The sequence below is a fragment of the Puntigrus tetrazona genome, chromosome 13 (assembly GCF_018831695.1).
Source record: "Puntigrus tetrazona isolate hp1 chromosome 13, ASM1883169v1, whole genome shotgun sequence".
NCBI lineage: Eukaryota > Metazoa > Chordata > Actinopteri > Cypriniformes > Cyprinidae > Puntigrus > Puntigrus tetrazona.
The window spans coordinates 23,983,654-24,005,893 of record NC_056711.1 but is presented as its reverse complement, the minus strand read 5'-3'; the positions used below and the strand labels follow the sequence as shown (position 1 = coordinate 24,005,893).

The 22,240-nt window shown below is 36.5% G+C and overlaps 1 protein-coding gene across 1 annotated transcript in view; it reads left to right on the top strand.

Moving 5' to 3' along the window:
- The first annotated feature begins 10,300 nt into the window (after nt 1–10,300).
- csmd1a (CUB and Sushi multiple domains 1a) overlaps nt 10,301–22,240 on the top strand; it is a 361,878-nt gene continuing 349,938 nt past the window's right edge. The window contains 1 exon segment of the mRNA XM_043255964.1: nt 10,301–10,622. Within this exon segment, the coding sequence (XP_043111899.1) occupies nt 10,565–10,622 (58 nt within the window). The 5' untranslated portion in view covers nt 10,301–10,564.

The window sequence follows — 22,240 nt, the reverse complement described above, 5'->3', positions numbered from 1 at the left end:
TGCTATGGAGGTCACCTGTGACCCCTCATTCTGTCCAGTCAAGACCAAGGAGGCTGCTTGTGAACTCCTGTCCTGCCCACCCACAGCTACGGTGGGCGTCTTTGAAGATTCACCTGGCCAAGTCTTGGTCTTTGGGGCCATGGATGCCTGGTCTATGTTGTCTGTCTTTGCTTCTTTCAGGCCCTGGTCTCAGGTATGCTGTCCTACTCGCCTGACTCACCTGATCCGCCCTGGTGGGCGTTGGACTCGTCTGACTCGCTTGATCCGCCATGGAGGCTCTCTGCTCTGCCCTGGAAGCTCTCTGCTCTGCTTGCTCTGCGGCAAGCCCCTGTATCCCCACATGGACCTGGCCCACCGTCCCACACCGTGTTCCACCTCCTATCCACTGCCTTCCTATCACAGAACTGTTTTGTTGAGCGCCAGGAGTCACTCCTAGGAGGGGGGCTATGTCACCAAGCCAGCAGAGGGAGCCCTTACCTCTGGATGTTTTGAGACTATAAATTCTGAAGCAGGTCCCTCACCTGCAGGTTGCATTGTTTGTTTGTTCATAGTTAGTCTAGCCTTGTGTTTACCTTGTTATAGATTCTTTGGTTTTGAGCCTGCCTGTCTTTGACTCTTTGATTGTTTGCTGCCTGACCCGACCTCTGCCTGTTTTTTGGATTCTGTTGTTGGCTTGCCTCTTATACTCCTGTTTGCTGTGTTTTGACGTCTGCCTGCTTTGACCATGCCTTCAGCCAATAAAAGCCTGTGAATGGATCCGCACACCTCAGACCCCTCAATCATTACGATGGGGGAACCATGGGCAATTTAACACCCACAAAGATATAGATATGAGGTCCAGGTCTGTAATTTATCTGCAAATGTTAAAAGGCTAAAAGGGTCCTTTAAGACAATGTCCAAACGAACATCTAGATCTTAACCAGACGCTAAACTCTCTTTCCTACCAATGAACCTGCATGTATATTTCCCCACTGCCACTTTCTAAACATCAGTCAGCAGACCCTCCAGCTGATGTTCCAGTGTGCGGCTCCACAAGCCGTCAGAACAACATGAGCACACCTCCAATACATGCGCAACCTCATCTCCAATTAGTGTTTTACTCCTTTCCACAGTTTCCTTTCCATGTATAATATTTACAACATATTACTCTTTAAGTAAAACCATTAATATATAAGTTAATATTAATATATATTATAACACATAAATGGTAAATAGATACATGGTGGAGATACAAAATTAAGTATAAAATAAAACAACTGAACTGATATTATCAATAATGGATTTAAAACACTTTGGAATGACTTTAGGATCAAATGAATAAACTTTGAAACTCAAAATTCATAAATGTATTAATATTATTCTAAATAATTATTCTAACTTTATTCAGATGATGGGCAAGGTGTAATAATATAATATAATATAATATAATATAATATATGTTACATTACGGAACGTTGTTGGGTTTTCTTGTATGTTGTTTTCTGCTTTATTTCAGTTTATCCCTTGTCGCTGCTGATTGGTTGCCTTTCATCCCCGTCGTCCAACCAATCCTGTCGTCCTGCTTCCCTGATTGGTTGCTTCACATGCCAGCATTTCAACCAATCCTGTCAGTCTGCTCTCCTGATTTGTGCAGATAGTGGTCCATTGCTCAGGCTTCAACCAATCGCCATTCTCAACTGGGTTTTAAAAGCCTAGTTTAGAGACTGATGGGGAGGATTTTGTTTGAGACTCATTTTGTAAATGGTTGTCGTTGGTGGCAGAAAGACTGGCTAGGGAAAGCAAGCCACGTGGTTTACATTGCAACATATAGGTGATTCTTTGTCTAGAGATACACTAGGTAAGGTGGTGCGTGCCAACCTATGTACTTCTTAAGAAGAGTAGTTTAGGACGTCCTGGACGTTAAAGATTTTCTTTTTCCTTTTTCTTTTGTTTTTCTTAGGTCAGTTTTAAAGGGGAACTTGGTTGTAGTTTGGCTTTTTGGTTTATTTTCAGCCGCACCAATAGCCAGTCTTTCTATCTGTTCTGCTTTACACTTGAAATGTTTTCTTTATGTAAATATTTCTTTAATTAGTATTATTTCTTTTGCACTTTCATATTCATTGTAAATAAATCACCTCATTCAGCATCTCGTTTGTCTCGTGTCATCGCTTTGGTTGTAACCAGTGTTGGATATTCAGCCTACCAATGTCCCTTAAATTTAAGTGTGCGACCCACACACCCCTAGTCCATCTTGGGATCGTAACATTTTTGGGGGCTCGTCCGGGATCTTAAAAGTCCCGAGTTTTTTCTTTGTGGGCATTGGTTTGGTTGGGCTCAACACGGTTGACAAAGCGATTTCATTTGTAGAGCTAGTTATAGGGTTCGTAGAGGGGGTGTTGTCTATTGCTTAAGGCAAATTTGTTTCTAGTTCAGTACGTTTCCTGGTATTAAGTGTGGCCATGTTTAATTTGGATTCATTTATTAGGAGTCCGACTCTTGGGGAATTTGATAAATGTCGCAAAGATGACTTAATTCAAATTGCTGAACATTATCAAATTGTAATAAGCAAACAAAACCTTAAAAGAGAAATTCGGAATGTTATTTATGATCGGTTGGTCGAACTGGGGGTTCTTGCTGTGGGTAATGTGACTCCGAAAGAGTTGAATCCTCTCAGTGTGACTGAAAGACCGTGTGCTCCTGAACGGACAGATACAGGGCAGGATAGTGATACAGCTGAGGGTGAAACGGAGGTTGAACCTAAGGTTGCACTACCGCCCTTTGATCCGATATCGCCTGCCTCGTCCGATTCAATGGCAGACAGCAGATTTAAGTTGCGTCTGGCCAAACTACAGTATGAGGCTCAGGAAAAAGCACGCGTCCACCAAGCTGAGTTGGAATTACAATTTAAGATTCGTCAACTGGAGATAGAAGCCGATAAGCAGGTTAAGCTGAGACAGCTAGACATAGAAGCTGCAAAAGCTGCACGCTTGGCTTCTCCCATCCCTGGTTCTGGTATAACCACAGCTGCTCCGGTGAGTGCCCCACCTGCCTTGTCCAGTTCGTACCATACTGACGTAAGTAAATATATTTCACTCGTTCCAAATTTTCGTGAAGACGAAGTTGATTCATACTTTCAAGTATTTGAGCGAATCGCGTCAACCTTACATTGGCCACCTGACATATGGACTTTGCTATTACAGTGTAAACTGTGTGGCAAAGCCCAGGAGATTTGTTCGGCGCTTTCAGTTGAGGAAAGTTTAAATTATGAAACGGTGAAGTCCGCAATATTAAGGGCTTATGAACTAGTGCCAGAAGCATATAGACAACGATTTAGGAACCATAAAAAAACTATGCAACAGACTTTTGTAGAATTCGCTCGAGAAAAGAGCTTACTGTTTGATAAATGGTGTACAGCCACTAAGACAGTGGACTTTGGTGAGTTGCGTGAACTTATTCTACTTGAAGAATTCAAGAATTGTTTACCTGAGCGTATTGTTGTATACTTGAATGAACAAAAAGTAAACTCTGTATCCCAAGCGGCTGTTCATGCCGATGAGTTCATGCTCACGCATAAACCTGTGTTTTCTATTGTTCGCTCAGGAACATTGACAGGGTCCCGTTCAAGACCAGTGGTAACTGTGACCCAGCCAACCCATTCCTCTCCTCCTCGGGCTAAGGTTAAAACAGATCAGAGGATAGAGATGAGAGAATGTTACTATTGCCATAAAGTTGGTCACTTGATTGCTGATTGTCGTGCGCTTAAAAGTAAAAATGCCCGACCCACAACTGTAGGATTAATTCAGTCTACACCCATAAGCGAACGGTTATCTTTTGAAAAGAATGTTGAAGCAAGTTATCATCCGTAGTTTCCACAACCGGTAACCCTGCAGATCAGCGACCAATCCAGATACTTCGGGATACGGGTGCTGCCCACTCTGTGTTGATTGCTGATGTGCTTGTTTTGAATGAACAGACATCGTGTGGCACAAGTATTCTCATGCAAGGTATTGAAATGGGTGTTGTTAAAGCCCCTGTACATAAAATCCACTTGCAGTGTGAGCTTGTGAATCGTGTTGTATCGGTAGCTGTGCTTCCAGATTTACCGATTAAAGGCGTGTCGTTTATCCTCGGGAATGATATTGCTGGGGGTAAAGTGATTCCGTCATTAGAGGTTTTTGACAAGGTACCTGTACCCGCTGTAGATGATGAATTGTCCGCCGCGTTTCCTGACACTTTCCCTGCATGTGTCGTGACCCGCTCTCAGGCCAAGCAGCTGGATAATGAGGAGTTTACTCTTGAGAATACGTTCATGCATATAGACAAACCTTCATTATCTAGAGCTCAGGGTGTGGAGAGACCTTGCATCCGTGAAACAGATAACGAGGAGTTTCGGAAGCTAAATTTACGTATAACTCGTGAGCAGATAATTACAGCACAGGGAAATGATGAGACTTTGAAACGTTGTTTTGATGCTGCGCTTTCCCCAGAACAGTTGATCCAGCAACCAGTGGGTTATTTTGTTGAGGATTCTTTAATGCGTAAGTGGAGTTCCACACTTGAACAGGGAGCTGACTGGAGTACTGTATACCAGGTGGTCATTCCTTCTGTGTACCGACCCCATGTACTATCACTTGCACATGACCATGTTCTATCCGGTCATCTAGGAATTACTAAAACTTATCGCAGAATTCTGAGGTTTTTCTTCTGGCCTGGTTTAAAGCGAGATGTTGCTAGATATTGCCGGACCTGTCAGACTTGCCAGTGCAGTGGTAAACCAAATCAGGTAATCCCAAGTGCTCCTCTTACTCCAATACCCATTGTACAAGAACCGTTTGAAAGAGTAATCATTGACTGTGTAGGGCCGTTGCCAAGGTCAAAGGCTGGTAATCAGTTTCTTTTAACGGTTATGTGTGCTACAACTCGTTTTCCTGAAGCGATTCCACTCCGTAAGATCACTGCATCTACCATTATTAAAGCCCTTATGAAGTTTTTTGCGACGTTCGGACTTCCTAAGGTTATTCAGAGTGATCAAGGGACAAATTTCATGTCTGGGGTGTTTAATCAGGTGTTAGGGACACTTGCAATTCAGCACTGTGTTTCCAGCACTTACCATCCTGAAAGTCAGGGGGCACTTGAACGGTTCCACCAGACATTAAAGTCTGTTACGCAAATATTGTCTGGATACAGGTAGGGATTGGGATGAAGGGGTTCCTTTGATGCTTTTTGCTGTCCGTGAGGCAGTACAGGAGTCCCTTGGTTTCAGTCCTGCCGAGCTCGTGTTTGGACATACTGTCCGTGGCCCTTTAAAAGTGTTGAAGGAGAACATTTTAGCCCCAGAGTCCAAGTGCAAAACGAATGTCCTTCAGTACGTCGGCCGGTTTCGGGAGTGTTTGCGTGGGGCTTGTTTCATGGCACGTCAAACTTTGACCTCTGCTCAGAAGACCATGAAACAGAGATATGACAAGAAAGCAATAGCTCGAGAGTTTAAAACCGGGGATCAGGTATTAGTTTTATTACCTGTTCCTGGATCTGCTTTGTCTGCAAGATTTGCCGGTCCATATACAATCGAGAAAAAATTGAGTGACACCGATTATGTTCTTCGCACACCTGAGAGGCGTTGCAAAACAAGAATTTGCCATATTAACATGTTGAAAGCCTATTATACGCGGCAGTCTCAACCTGAACAGGGGAAAACAACAGTGAAACCTGTTGTTGCTCCTGTCGTGCTTGTGACTGGAGACTTGGAGACTGATGAGGATGGTTTAACCCTACGTAATGCTCCGCAACAGTGTGCTTTGTTGTCTAACTCTGAAAAGTTACGAGAATTACCTACATTATTGAGTCATCTGTCTGATTCCCAAAAAAATGATATTGAGCAATTAGTTAGGACATATCCAAATCTTTTCCGCGATACCCCGAGTCAAACTACAGTAATACAACATGATATTGATGTGAGTAATGCAGCTCCAATCAAGCAGCATCCCTATCGTGCAAATTCTGTGAAAAGGGAGCTGATGAGACGAGAGGTAAAATATCTCTGTGAAAATGGTCTTGCAGTACAAAGTTGCAGTCCATGGAGCTCGCCTTGCTTACTTGTTCCCAAATCGGACGGAACCTTCCGTTTCTGCACTGATTATCGTAAAGTTAATGGTGTAACAGTGCCTGATAGCTATCCGTTACCACGGATGGAAGATTGTATAGACAATTTAGGAACCGCTCGATTCGTAACTCAGTTGGATTTGTTAAAAGGGTATTGGCAAGTGCCTTTAACACCTCGTGCCTCTGACATATCTGCATTTGTCACCCCTGATCATTTCATGCAGTATCAAGTCATGGCATTTGGGCTTCGCAATGCACCTGCAACGTTTCAACGTTTGGTTGCTACTGTGCTGGCGGGTGTGCCTGGGTGTAATGCATATTTGGATGATTTGGTGATTTATTCAACTAACTGGCCAGAACATATGTCTCAGTTATATTCTGTGTTTGAACGCCTGTCAAAGGCCAATTTAACGTTAAATCTAGCAAAATGTGAATTTGCCCAGGCCACCATTACATATCTTGGGAAAACAGGTTGGGCAAAGACAAGTTCGACCAGTTGCTGCTAAAGTATCAGCCATTTCAAACTTTCCTGTTCCTACTACACGACGTCAACTGAGGCGGTTCCTAGGGATGGCTGGATACTATCGTGGATTTTGTAAAAACTTTTCGAGTGTTGCAAGTCCTCTCACCAGTTTGTTAAGCCCCTCACAACAGTTTAAGTGGTCGTTGGAGTGTCAACATGCATTTGATAGTGTGAAGGCACTCCTGTGCAGCGCTCCAGTACTTGCAACCCCAAATTTTGAGCGGCCCTTTAAGTTGGAGGTTGATGGTAGCGCTGTGGGGGCTGGTGCAGTCCTATTGCAAGAAGATCCAGATGGAATTGACCACCCGATTTGTTATTTTTCTCGTAAATTTGACAAGCATCAATTTAATTATTCTACTATTGAAAAGGAGGCTCTTGCATTACTTATGGCACTCCAAAATTTTGAGGTATACGTGGGTTCTAGTTCACTCCCTGTTATCGTCTATACTGACCATAATCCGCTTGTCTTTTTGTCGAGAATGTACAACCAGAACCAAAGGTTGATGCGCTGGTCTCTAATAGTACAAAACTATAATCTGGAGATCCAGCATAAGAAAGGAACTGACAACATTGTAGCTGACACTTTGTCTAGGTCCGAAATGTGAGTTTGTTCTTTTACTTTTTGGATGGACTTGTGTTTGGTTATTGTCCCTTGTTATGTAAATTTTGATTTAACAACCATGTTTTAAAATGTTTGTTTTCAGTGGGGGGATGTTACGTTACGGAACGTTGTTGGGTTTTCTGCTTTATTTCAGTTTATCCCTTGTCGCTGCTGATTGGTTGCCTTTCATCCCCGTCGTCCAACCAATCCTGTCGTCCTGCTTCCCTGATTGGTTGCTTCACATGCCAGCATTTCAACCAATCCTGTCAGTCTGCTCTCCTGATTTGTGCAGATAGTGGTCCATTGCTCAGGCTTCAACCAATCGCCATTCTCAACTGGGTTTTAAAAGCCTAGTTTAGAGACTGATGGGGAGGATTTTGTTTGAGACTCATTTTGTAAATGGTTGTCGTTGGTGGCAGAAAGACTGGCTAGGGAAAGCAAGCCACGTGGTTTACATTGCAACATATAGGTGATTCTTTGTCTAGAGATACACTAGGTAAGGTGGTGCGTGCCAACCTATGTACTTAAGAAGAGTAGTTTAGGACGTCCTGGACGTTAAAGATTTTCTTTTTCCTTTTTCTTTTGTTTTTCTTAGGTCAGTTTTAAAGGGGAACTTGGTTGTAGTTTGGCTTTTTGGTTTATTTTCAGCCGCACCAATAGCCAGTCTTTCTATCTGTTCTGCTTTACACTTGAAATGTTTTCTTTATGTAAATATTTCTTTAATTAGTATTATTTCTTTTGCACTTTCATATTCATTGTAAATAAATCTCCTCATTCAGCATCTCGTTTGTCTCGTGTCATCGCTTTGGTTGTAACCAGTGTTGGATATTCAGCCTACCAATGTCCCTTAAATTTAAGTGTGCGACCCCACACACCCCTAGTCCATCTTGGGATCGTAACATATAATATATTGTGCTGTCAATTTTGACTTAAAATAAAATATTAATAATATATTTATGATTATACCAGGTTGCTATAGTAACACAGGTTTGTTCGCACAATAAGCAAGCCATCATAGAATGTTATGGTGCCGGTCCTCTTTTTAGCAGCACTGATTATGAAAGTATTTTTTTGCCCATGCATTCATCCCATAGGAACTTTGTAAAATTACACACCAGGTCTAATCTTTTAGGTCTAATAGGTAATTTAACTTTTAAATAAGCTGAAGAAAGAAATAAGCATCTATGTCCAGTAAACCTGACTGAATTTGTAAGCTATGCTACTCTTAATTTGTAGTCCAATGTTTGTGCATTAGAAAAAAGCATGATATAAGCACTGTTCAAATATAGTGTAAGTAATATTCAAATGCAACTGGTTATGTTTATCTATTTTTGAAAATATTTATCTATTTTTTAGTAAACATAACATTAATGTATATATAATGTCTATATCTTTTTATAGTTACACAAACCAACCTTACATCAGCATGCAATACTAAATAATCTAACATGCAAGACAAGCCACTGACAAACCTAATTATAATTAGATTCAAATTCAAAATGTTTAAAACAAGTCAAAGGCAGATGTGTTGTTTGTTCTTTCTCATTTTAACCAGTGTAAAACAAAATCTCAGGCCACTGCTATGAAGAAAGATCTGGAACAGGTGGTGCTAAACGTGTCCTTCACAGAAAGCACAGGGGAGGGAACATTATTATTTTTCTTTGCTAGAGTCAAGGACAGCACTGTTTCAGCACCACATCTTGGACAGCGCCATCAATAACAATGCATCAATATGTAGACTTTAAACTTTAGAATTTAAGAATAAATAATAGCACAAAAAACTCAACAGTAATAATTTAATTAAATATGTGACACTGATTATGTGAACCCCTACTCTACACATAGCCTTTTTTTCCTTTGCTTTGTCACACAAGCTATTCTTAAAAATTTTCAAAGGCTAGCATTCGATCAGGATTTATTCTATCTGGATTTATACAACAAAAAAATACTAATCATTTCAATCAATGTTATATTATGTTTTAGTAGAAAATATATTTTTTTGAATTAAATTTTAGTGGAAAACAATGCAAAATTGACAGTATTTCATGGTCTCGAGTCTTCCACTATACATGTTCAATTTTAATCTGACTATTAGGGCTCAGTAGATGGCAGCAAAGGCACATTTTAAATCGACCCCGAAAATGCGCCTCTCTCTCATACTCAAAGAAATGCCATCGGACCAACGCATTTTGCGGCCATTATTAGTATCATAGCGAACTGTGCTGTGTACAGATGAAGTGCGCTGCACTCGTTTTCAGTGGGTGCGTGGGTTTGAACGTTTACGTTATATTGGATCAGATGCGGTGGGTGCATTAAAATGATGAGCTGCCTTTCATACAAATATTCCTGTCGTGAGGCTGCATAAACAAAGTCATCAAAATACATTCTTTCATACACGCCCAGACATATCGCAAAATGTCATGCTCATCCTAACATTAAAACTGTTGCTTTGCATTAAATATGTTGATTTTACATTTTGCAAGTCAGTGTTGCCTTACATGCGTATATGACTCTTATTTGTCGTAATTTAAAAGTAGAAAAAATTAAAAATTCGAACCTATATGCTTATTTTATTAACATCTTTAGTTATGTTGGATATTTGGATTATTATTGGACACGTATTCTGTTTGATAGTTTTCATTCATTCATTCAGGTGTTTTACAAGTTTTAAAATAATTTCTTTACATACATTTGCATTGGATGTTCTACACTGGAAATCATAAAGCTGCACACAATGCTTTCTATAAAGTGTTTTTTTTCATTATTATTATTATTATTATTATTATTATTTTATTTTAATTATTATTGTTATTGTTATTAAACATATGTTGGATTCAAGAATTGTTTTCGTTAGGACCAGACCCAAATATAAGGTAAATTATATTAATAGTCCCATACTACATTTATTTGATTTATTTATTATCTTACTGTAAAGGTTGAAGATTTTTTCCCCCGGATCGTTCCTGTTAAATCATATGGCTCCCTTAAAAGCGACTTTATAAGTTTATGTTTTTATGAGGAGCCAGTCTGCAGACTCTTATAGTCTGCAGACTGTAGATCTCCATCCATATTCCCCTGTATCTCACATGATGGTTGAGTCCAGCGCCTTCCTCTAGATGCGGACTGCCTCATCGCTCCATTCTGTCTCCACGGTTTGGACCGAGGGAATCACTTTTGGTCCCAACACCACCTTGTCTCGTCTCTGCAGTGGCTATTCTCGGTGATATGAGAGCTAATATAGACGAATCCGTGTGCCATAGGCGTCAGATGTTCTTGCCAAAGCTGGATCTCTATGCATTACTGTGATCGGAGAAAATAAAACGCAAGACACCGTGGCGCTGCTTGGAATTACAGCGGACACGATGGGCACATTGAAGCAGATCCTGCTGCTTTTCGCAGGTTTTGTTGCCGCAGCTCATGGTAAGTTAAAAGTCTGTTTTATAAGCTAGGTGTCATTGTCATTATTCCCCTATAGGAATACGACTTTTCTTGGGTATGACAACAAAAGTCGTTTAGACCTTGAATATACATGGACGTTGACTTTGCGTTTGATGAAGCCACATCAAAACTTACATATGGCACGCCAAAAAGTGTTTAAGGAATGGCATATATACTGTATTTATTTGTGTGATTAAATGAAAGACATATTACATAGCAAGATGATGTCGGTGAGATTATTTGGATATTGAGATATATATATATATATATATATATATATATATATATATATATATATATATATATATATATATATACACAGAGACATATTCTTTTTAAATTCGTCACAATGCCTGTTAGACTTCAGGTAGTAGGGTAGAGAACGCGATCCATTATTTCTATGAAAACATACATCATAACATTTTTCAAGATAACTACAAACCTCGAAGGATATTTTGCATCGCATAAACGTGTTGGTATAAACTTTTTTTTGGATCACAGACAGCTGTATTGCGTAAAGGCCTATGGTGCGTATGTAGTCATATGGTTATTCCTAGCCGTCTGGTCTTTCACCGGTTTCCATAGAGGTTCTACGCGTTTGCTACAGTCTGTCAGTAGACTGAGTTTGCAGTCTGAATCTAGTTTAATATACTGTTTATAACATGTGATGTAGTGTGAGAGGGAGCCATAATTTAAAATTATATTTAATTTGAGAGTCTTGCGCATAAAACACAAGACAATTAACTTTAAAGGAGCCTGATGTCTACGTTATTGTATTTTTAGGCGATATGGAGATTTATACAATCAGGTCTTTAAATGCATTGCCCATACTTTGATCTATTTCTTTATTACTTTGGTTGATTTCCTTCTTAATTATAGACAGGTACATTTCTCATGGAAGAGATGTCCTAGTGTTGTAGCTACAACTATTTTAAATTCCAAAGTGGTGCAAAAAATATTTTAACTAGCAAACCGTTATTTTTTACTTTAATCCACTGATTCGTGCATTTTACCTACGCTAGGCAAGAGCTAAGACGTCTCGAAGGCCGCTGAACGCGCTATTCTACCAGTTACAATGTAACAAGTGTTGCTACGTACCATTGACAGTGTCTTTTTAATTCCACAAGCTATGACAAATGATATACTATTAACGTGTTTTAACAATTTGTTATACATATTTAACGTAACAGCTGTTATTTAACGCGTTATTTGTTTTCTTTTGACATCTCATAAAGCGTTTGGACCCAGAAAAAGTGACGTTACGTGAGACTTAACAAGCGAACTATGCCTCTCTCCAGCAAAAGCTGTCACTCACATGAGATCGCAAGAATAGCAAAATGAATTGCACATTAAAAAATTAATACATTATATATATATATATATATATATATATATATATATATATATATATATATATATATATATATATATATATATATATATACCTACAATATAACACAGATCCTTGCACATAACACGAAATTAAATTATACAGAAAAATCCAGTCTTGTGGCCTGCTCATTTCATTACCTTACTGCTGATGTACTCGTGTGAATGGGAACCTTTACCCCGATGGTCTCCTCTTTCTGTCTGTAAACTTCAATTCAAAGGTTACTTTCTGTATTCCCATTATGTTCAACGTTTTAGAGGACACGCTTTTTCAGAAGAATTAGTGATGCTGCAGGCACCTCCACTGCTTCCCAAGCCCGTGAAAGAATCATTAGTTTTGTCACAGCTGTGCCATCAAAGTTAATGACAATGACTGCTGCTATTCCTTGTTCAAAGGCATGTGGGGAGTTTTCAGGGACAGGCATTAATTAATCTAGTTTTATCAGCCATGAGTTGCAAAATAGTAGAAAGCATGGAAAGTTTATTTGTTGCTCAAAAATATGTAAGTTTTAGCAGTTTTCTGATATTTTCCCGAAATGATGTTGAGCAGTTTTGTTATCAATTAATTAATTAATTTATTTATAAATTTTTACTCATTTGCTTATTTATTAGCAATTTTGTACATTTTGAGATCTTCTAATGTAGTCAGAAGCATTAGTTTAGCCTCCCATGCACTAAACAATATTTATTACAAAAAAAACCCAAAACATAAAATAGCAAGCAAACAAACAAATAAATTAATAAATATTCAGACATCCTTTGCTTTAAAACGTCTTAAAATTAAATGCTTAATGTTTTACAAATGTACCTCTTTCTGAGCCCAGCTACACTGTTGATGTAAAACATTATGGCAGATTTTTCTGGATAAGAATGTGTTGTGAGATGGTGAATGAACTTTGGACCTACTGTATCATACTGCACTGTAAGGGTGGTGTGGTGCATGCTCCCCTGCAAGATCTATATTTTTTAGTTATAATTAAATGCACCAATCTGATTTGAAAGCATAAATATGAAGAAGAAAAAGACTATAATAAGACTATTATAGATTATAAAAGACTATAAGCAGTTTAAACAATAATATTAACAACAACGATAACAATAATCATTGTTGAGATGCATCTGATCTTCTTAAAAAATGTGCCACATCAAAAAGTAAATGCATTAATAACTTAAATAACCTGTTTTTACATTCTATATTTAATTTTACTTAAAAATATATTTGCATGGTCACATTGTAAGGTCACATTGGCATAAGCATCTGAAAATCAGGCTCCTCAATAGTAAATAGTGTTTAATACCTCATGTTTTTTTAAAAAGTTAAGGACTATGGACAATAATGCATGGGTGTAAGTGCCCAAAGTAGCTACACACCAATAACAGATTACAAGTGAAAAATATGTCTGGTGTTCTCTTGAGAAATAAAGTCTTTTGATATAAATATAAATAGCACTCCATTTTGATGAACTGTCACTGTACAAATTTATAAAGAGCATATGCACATTATTTTGCTTAATGTTTAAGTAAGCTATTTTATATAAATATAATTCCTCAGTCACAAAAGTGACAAAAAAGAATATTACAAGCTGCAGTAAACTGAGCTTAAGCTCATCTTTATATATAATTTAATAATTACTTTGATTATTTATGAAATATTGCTAAATTGTACTGCCAAATGTACTGAATTTATGGCAAACTAATATATACTTTGATGTGATTTCTGTTGTTAACTTCTATGTGATGCATTTAAATATACTTGCACTTCCGCAGTTGTAACAATGATGTAGCAGTTTAGAAAATTAAACATACATTAACTTAATACATTACAGTTTAAATTACTTTCAGGTACTGTACATATGCTTTTGAATGTTAGCCAAGACTTTATAAACTTTTTAAGCACTTTTTGTGCTTAAAGAGTGTTAGGAAATATAATCATTAAAATATACTCTCTTTAAGGAAAGAACTTGCACTGCATATAAAAATACTTTCCTTTTCAGCTAAAATCAGAGTTCATGCTGATAGTTTAGTAATGATGAGCTGGCATTGAATGCAATTGGACAAAAAGTTTAAAGTTGATGTCATCTGACTAGAGACACACCCATCCTCAAATGCCAGTGATATTGATTTATTTCACACACACACACACACAGACACACACAGACACACACACACACACACACACACACACAGACACACGCACAAACAGTTTTGGAATGACTGTTTCATCTCCCAAGACAGGTACAATGACAACCAATTGCGTTGTTGTCAACTATAAGATGTGATGAAACTGTCCAGCCTCAGGTCTCACATGCAAATGTGACATTCGAGGTCTTGAGAGAACAATGATTGAGCAGGGTCTTTGTTATTAAAACAAGTCCTTGTTGACTCAAACACACTAATTGAACTGAAATGTCAGTGTGATTAATATGTATATGCACTGGTTATTACACACAATTATATATATATATATATATATATATATATATATATATATATATATATATATATAGTATGTATTTCTGTTAATGAGAATAAGAAGAGCATTTTATCCATGTATTTTATCCGCAGGGATGTGATTGGATCTTGAAGTAGGCATATGAGAATGGAGGCAGGGGCCGCCTGAAATTGGTCAATTGTAATTTTTATGTTGACATTAACTCATAGATTTGGTGCAGATACAGTGGCAAAATGCAGACCCATCTTGGATGAATGAACCTCTTAAATATATAGAGTCTAGAAGAACACTTCAGTTTTGGATTGGAAAAAGGGGGTATGTCAAATAATTAAAATGCAACTAATGTCTATGCACACCACATATTTTAAATGGTGTTGATTAGGCAAGCAGATGCAAAGTCTGGAGCCAAGAAACATCCATAATTCAGTGGACAGCTGGCTCGATGTGGAAGTTTTTGACAGCTCTTCCTCAACTTCCCAGTTCTTGTCTGCATGGCTCGTTTTGGTCACAAATGCTGTATTTCTACCAGTTCAGATTGCTTGGGTTCTGGATATCATGATGACCCATTTAGGCTATGCAGGTGCAGGTCTTTGTCCAATTATAACCAATTTAAACATCTGCAATTCAAAGCAGACAGAGTCAGCAGAAATTACATTACTTTTTGATCTATTGATGTGATTTTAAGGTTATGGAGCTCAAGAACAGAGAGAAAGATTGACTAAGTGCTTTGAGTTAAAAAAATAAATAAAATGCATTTCAAATATACCAAATGTGTTGTAAAATTGAAAACTGTAATTTTTAACAAGCACTTTAAAAATCATTTTTTCAAAAGATTGTAGATGGTTTAGCATGAGTGCTGGCATTTAGCTGATTATATGTGGATGTATGCAGAAAACAAGCACAATTCTCAAGACCCAATACATATGATTTAGGTTTGGATAGTCCATTTAATTAAATATTTTTTTATTTGGAAAACAATGGAAGTCAGATATAAATGATATATCATGATTCAGACCAACAATTAAAAAAATCATTTATTCATTCATTAAAAAAAAGCTGAAAAAATGTATAATTTTATATACACAGTTTATTAAATTAAAGCTACAGTCCATAAGTTTTGGTAGTAGTTGATCTGACCAACTGAGGAAAAAAGCATTACAATAAATCATACTACCAATAGTGATTAAACTGAATGATCATTTAGCTCATATCACATCAAACCCTGCATATTGTTATTAGGGTTCTGAACCAGTTTAAGGAATGAAAATGAAAACAAAAAACAGAAACAAATTATATATAACAGTAACAAAAACAGAAATGAAAACAAAAAGAAACGTTTATTTAAAATTACACTTAACTAGTTAATAATGTAATTTTATTATTGACTTTACCATATTAATATTATCATATTACTATTTAATATAGAAAGGTATGTTTAGCAAATGCTGCTCTATCTAAAATCATGCACATGATAGAATTTACCACTGTATTGCTTTCTCTGTGACCAATTAATTTAGTCTGTGATGGTCCTTCAAGAATTCTATTGAAATTATACATCCACTGAAAGGTCGTTAGATTTTGGATTGAGGACAGGTGATATAACAACTTTGGGATCAATGTGGCTTCAACTGCTGTGGGAGCAAAGAGACTTGTGTTATTTCATGTTGATTTAGGGTGTTTCTGAGGGTGTCTGTTTGTTGTCAAAGGGGAGAAGGAGGCAGAAATAGTGTACACAGCAGCAATTCACAAGTAGGACTGGGTAAAAGGAAATGACTCCTTTCACCTCATATCAAGTGAATCAAGTCAGCTGGTTCAGACATGTTGCTAGGGTTTTTCTCTTGACAGATGAGAAACACTATCTTACAGCAGGAGAAAGGCCATTAACTTAGAGCTGAAGCAGGCAGACTGTCTTTCATTTCAGTTCCTAGAATGATGAGCAAAAATAACACTATGCTTGACCTCACCATGCCATACAGGGATGAATTCAAAATTCAGTTGCTTTATTTCAGCATAAATACTGTGTTTTTAACCACCCACAACCCAGCAAAATCAGGAGCTAGATGCGCTGCATTATATTAAAAAGCTAATGTCATTCTTCTTTGTATAAAATCACACAAACAGTGATTATTATTAGCCAGATTCATAAATGTTGATGCCTGGTATGTTTGATGTGTCATTTACTGACCACAGAAAGCAGGGGGTCAATGAGAGTTTGCTTGTTTGTTTATTGTTAAAATGTTTTCTCAAATTTAAATTGACAGGGCTGTTTAAGAAATGACAGAATGGATGTAACTAAGTATTAAAGTGATCAGTTAAAGACAAAATGATAAAATAGCTTGCCTACTTTTATGTTGCACACTCAGATGTATGTATTTATTTATTTTTTTCACAAAAAGAGTGCATACTTTTAGCGCAAAGTATAAGAATATGGCAAACTGGGATGCAGTTCGACTGATACACATGATGTCACAATCTGTAACGAAGCAGTTGAGATCCAATGAGCATGTGATCAAGTTGTAAAGCTTCATGAGGTATCAATTTTTACATTTGTAATTGGCATTGCATTTGACATTTGGTCGCTGATGGGGATGTAGACGAAGATAGCAAAATAAAGGCTTATATTAGGGTATGCTCTGTTCCTTGCAATGATATTACCAGGATTACAGTGCACAAATAAAATTCATTACTTTGTGACTTTATGTTGGTTTTGGTGTATTTTATATTTCTATTGTCAGTCACAGCATAGTGAGAATATACATTTTTGGTGTAAAAAATAAAAATGATAAGTAATGGTTCCCTCAGTTCGTAAAATAAAAAATATAAATCTAAAAAGTGTATGCTGTAGTTGTTGTAATCTAGTTAAAAATGTGAAATATTTAAAAAAAAGAAATACAATTCTTAGTTCTGCTAGGCATGTATGTAGGAAATATCTCCATATGTTCAACCAAATTGCCTTGGTTGAATAAGACAACTTAACAGTTCAAATAACATTAATTTCCTACACCAACCAAAAACTTTCTGCATTTTTAAATGATAGATTATAGAAAATCAGGTACACACACAGATACACACACAACCTTTTCCAAATACATATATAGATAGATAGATTTAAAAATAAACATTAACATTGCTAATACCATCACTCAATAAACACATGGCATGGTAATGTAGGCCTATTCTTATTATTCACCAACGTTTCTAAAATATATGTAAACAGTGCAAGTCTGATGCAGAAAGGGGAGGGTAACTAAACAAAAGCTTGTCAAGCGGTTTGGATTTGTTGAAAGGGGATATGGAAGTGTAATTATCTCAGAAGGCATCACAAAGGCATTTTAATTTGGCTTGTGTTGCATTTATCAGTCATGAGGAGAGTGAGACTGCTATTTTGACTTTCGTTTGTCTCTCATTGTCTTCAGCATTTTTTTCTCCACTCTACAAGATTTAACTCTTCCGTTTTTATATAAAACAAGATTCCAAGTCCAGTCAGCCCACTCACTGGCCATTTTTCATAATACCACATTCAGCTCACTTAACTCAGTTTTTTTAGTGGCCTTGGATCTGGAAGTATTTTACCCATTCATTTTCTCCATAGTACATGTTTACAATACATACAAAAAAAACTGTCTGATACGTTGACTGATAATTGGCCCTATACATCTGTAGGTAGAGAAACTAAAATTATTCAGGAGTTATTCAAAGTAATACTGCAAGTAAATGCAAAAAATGGGCAAAAGATAGCAATTAAAGTAGCTTGCAGTTGCTAGAAAATCTGACATTTACTTTCTGAAGGTGGATTTAGTAGACATTTGCTCACTCCCCTACACATGTGTCATATGTACAGACTAAAGTTTTCTTCAGTGAGGCTTGGCAGCAATTGTCCATGTTAATTAATTATTTAATTAATTATTTTATTTTATTTTTAAAGCAAACAGTTTAGTAAAGCATTACTTCATTTGCCGAGTGGTACATTTAATAAAAACAAAGGCTATCCTTGAATGCAAATGCATATCTAAACTACCTGTTGTTTTTCTTTTTTTAAACTTTTCTTTTCTTTCTTTTTTTTTTAGCAGGTCAAAGACTAGAATTAGAAGGTCAAATAAAGATAAAGACGGAAGAGATGTGTTTTTAGCCTTTGCTTGAATATGGCTAAGTACTCGTATTGAGGTCATTCTACCAGAAGGGAACAGTTAATGTAAAAGTAATTGAAAGTGACATTAATATCATTAATTTAACTATTCTTAATATATATTCTAGACTATAAGTCTTTCCATGCTTTGTGTATGCAGTCATAATCATAAAGGCTATTGTACTTAAAACTTCCTAAAAAAATGACGGCTTGTGCTGAACCTTATACTAAACTGTACTGTTTTACACTATACTGTAAAACCTGGAGAATACAGACAAAATGAACTGCCATGTTTTTTTTGTGTTTGATTTTTTTACTACAGTCAACACAAATTACATTATTAACCCTAATAATATTGGGTGTTCGTATGATTTTGTCCAGTTGCTATATCTGCCCCAACCACCATAACTGGGTGTCTTGAACATTTTTGTCTGACATCATCTATCACACCAGGGGACTGATCAAACTCTGGTTATCGGCTCTATTGTTGGGCCTCCCAAGGGTTCTGACACAATAATCTGTATGCATGAATTGAGTGTTAATCAAGCAGACTTTATTTGATGCTTAAAAGAGCTGACAGGGTGTCTTGTAACTGCTTATATCATTTTCTTTCTCTTGACTAACCAGAGTAACAATTCTTATTTGTTTTAGTAAAATGTAATGGAGTGGAAATGGTACATATCTGGTATTGGCAGATAACAAACCGATCTAGAAAGACCTCTTTTCTCCAAGGAATCCACTTGTGTATGATTTTTTTTATGTACATTCATAAAAAGTGAAACTTACATTTTCACTTTGAACCTTTATTGTACAGCTATATCAACTATCATATATAGCATATATAGACCACACTCTTACTTCTCCCTGCAGATCATATGAATTAACACTCAGCATAGCCAATATGTGCCTTTGAACATACTACACATCAGCTGATGGGCCTGGAGTCAGAGTGCACCTGATGAGAGGACACTAAATGGATTGTCGTGAGGGAGGACTGTGAACTTCACAAGCATTGATTGAGTGTCTTTAAAGAGCAGAAAGCCTATAGAGTCACTTCCTCTTTGGGTTGGGTGTAGGGTGAATCTTAGCACAGCAGTACTGCAGATACGTGTGTGTGTGGTGTGTCTGTGTGTACTGTGAGTGTACATTTTATAATCACCTAGTGAAATTTGATCTTTTCCTAAACAGGTTTTATGTAAGTTTCATTGTATGATTTTCTTTCTTCTGTTGAAACAATAAACAGTGTGGACAAAAACTTAGGTTTGGTCACCCATATCATTCAAAATATCTTTTTGGTGTTCAGGAGAGCAATGCATACATTGGAACAACAATCTCAAAATTATTTGTATTTTTGTAAACTGTAAGTGTGTTACATTACAAGAAAAGCCTGTTTTGAATGTAATTCCATTCCCTTCATAGTTTTAATTGTTCATGAAATTGTCTATTTTTTATTATAAGACATATTTAAATATTTTTAAATTAAAACTAAATTGTTAAATAAAAATTAAGATTCTGAAAGAAATGTGAAATGTGAAAAGATTATTTTACTATATCCCTGAAACATTCTTCTACTATCATATCGGATGAGGTCAGACAGCACCTCACAGTGCCATAACAAGGTGCAGCTTGAGCATGAAGTAATAATATATTAAAGCAGTTTCTATAAGCAGATTAATCAGAGCTTACCTCTAAATTTGACAGGGCATTTTGATGCCTGGTTTCTATTACTGCGCCATTGTACTGGATAGACCTTGCTTATAGTATCTTTGGCACAAAATGTATATATAAAATCATTATGATTAGCCTTATATTTTTTCACATTGGACAGGACAAAAAATGCTTAAACCATGCAACCTGGTTAATGTTCTAGCATATGTAGCCAGCTAATATTAGTGTACAGTGTTATCAAAGTGGTGTGTATAGTCCCAAATTGTAATAATGTAAGCGTCATAAACTGGATGGTCAAATGAGTGCACATCAAACCTAAACAAATCTTACCAGCACATATGAACTAATGAATTCATATGAATGCTAACCTCAAGGTGTTAATTAAAACATTAGCTAGCAAACATGTTGTCAATGTGGTTATTATTCACATTTAAATTCTTAAGAATTATGTCATAGGTTACTTCTTGATTAGTGCGTCTTAACTCATCATTAATTCACATTAAAGTAATGTTTAATTTAATATATTATTATACATGTACTGTTGTTGTAAATTGTTATCTCTCATATTGGTTTGCGTTAATACAATAACATTACAATATTCCATGTGAAGTTGAGTTTCAGTAAAGAAGCTGGATATTGATCTGTTAATTTTGATTACCAGTTTTTTTTAATTAGTAGTGGTTTTGTACATGTTGGTTTTTATTTTCTGTTCTGTTTCAGTTTTGTTTACCAGACTAAAATTCCAAACATAGTTCCTACAGCAGTTTTCATTTAAAACTTACCCCAGTAATCTTTGTTTTACTTTTTTTGTATGCATTTATGACTTATCATTTGTGTGGGATGGCATTGCAAGGTGTTCAGAGTAATGCATTTTGTCTAAAGTGACAAAATGAACAGATATCCCTTTCAGACAATGGTTAACAATGACCACTGCCTGACCCTACTAATACACACTTCATAGAGACAATACTCATGTCATAGAGACAAAACTGAAAACCGAATCTGATTTTATCTCTAAGCATGTCACTTTTTTCAGTGTTATAAATGTATTTAATGTAATTCAATATTATTCATTATTTATTAAAATGATTTTGTTTTAAATTAATGTTTTTTCTTACTGCATAATTGTTTTGTTTTGTTAAAAAGTCTATAATTGACTGGTTTATGTGATAATTTAACCAATAAATGTTAAAATATAAGAAGTTTCTTATATTATATCACTGATGAATATATATATATATATATATATATATATATATATATATATATATATATATATATATATATATATAGGCCTTTATTCTGTGGAATTCACTGTGGAAAATTATATTGTTTCATGATCAAAAGGGATCAGGAGGCAAATCGGTACCTTTGGTGAAAAAAATGTTAACAAATGTTCCCTAGAAGATAATCAAATCTGAGTGAGTGAATAAAATGGAAATGAGACCACACCAAAGCACATGTTCGCCCCCAGTCTAATGGCTGCCTTATTATTCATCAGGCAAGGCGAAATATGATGTCTGGTTCCTGGAGAGCTATACCTTTTTCTGAAACCAGAATTTACGTACTTAGTGTTCTTTCATATCAGGAGTGTGCACATGTTGCTGTTTGAGAAGGGTCACGCTGATTGCAATGCCAAATGAACAGCAAGTGGTCCTTAAACCTTTGCCCTTTAGTTTTTTGCATTACACAACCCAGCACTTTGTTGGTGTGTCAGCAGCCCAGGCCGTGCCACAGCCTGTGTACTCACCACATTCCAATGAGCTGTCAGGAGGAAACTGATGGTTTAACACTGGCAATTTATAAATTAAATTCACTGCTGCATGTGAATTGTAAGATTTGAACCAAAATATGCTTGCCCTTTATTAAAACATTGCTGGGAGTCATGCTATATAATAATATGTCATGTGATGGCATCATGTTCAGAGAAGAGTAAATAAAATATTTATTTATTCATGTCAGTAT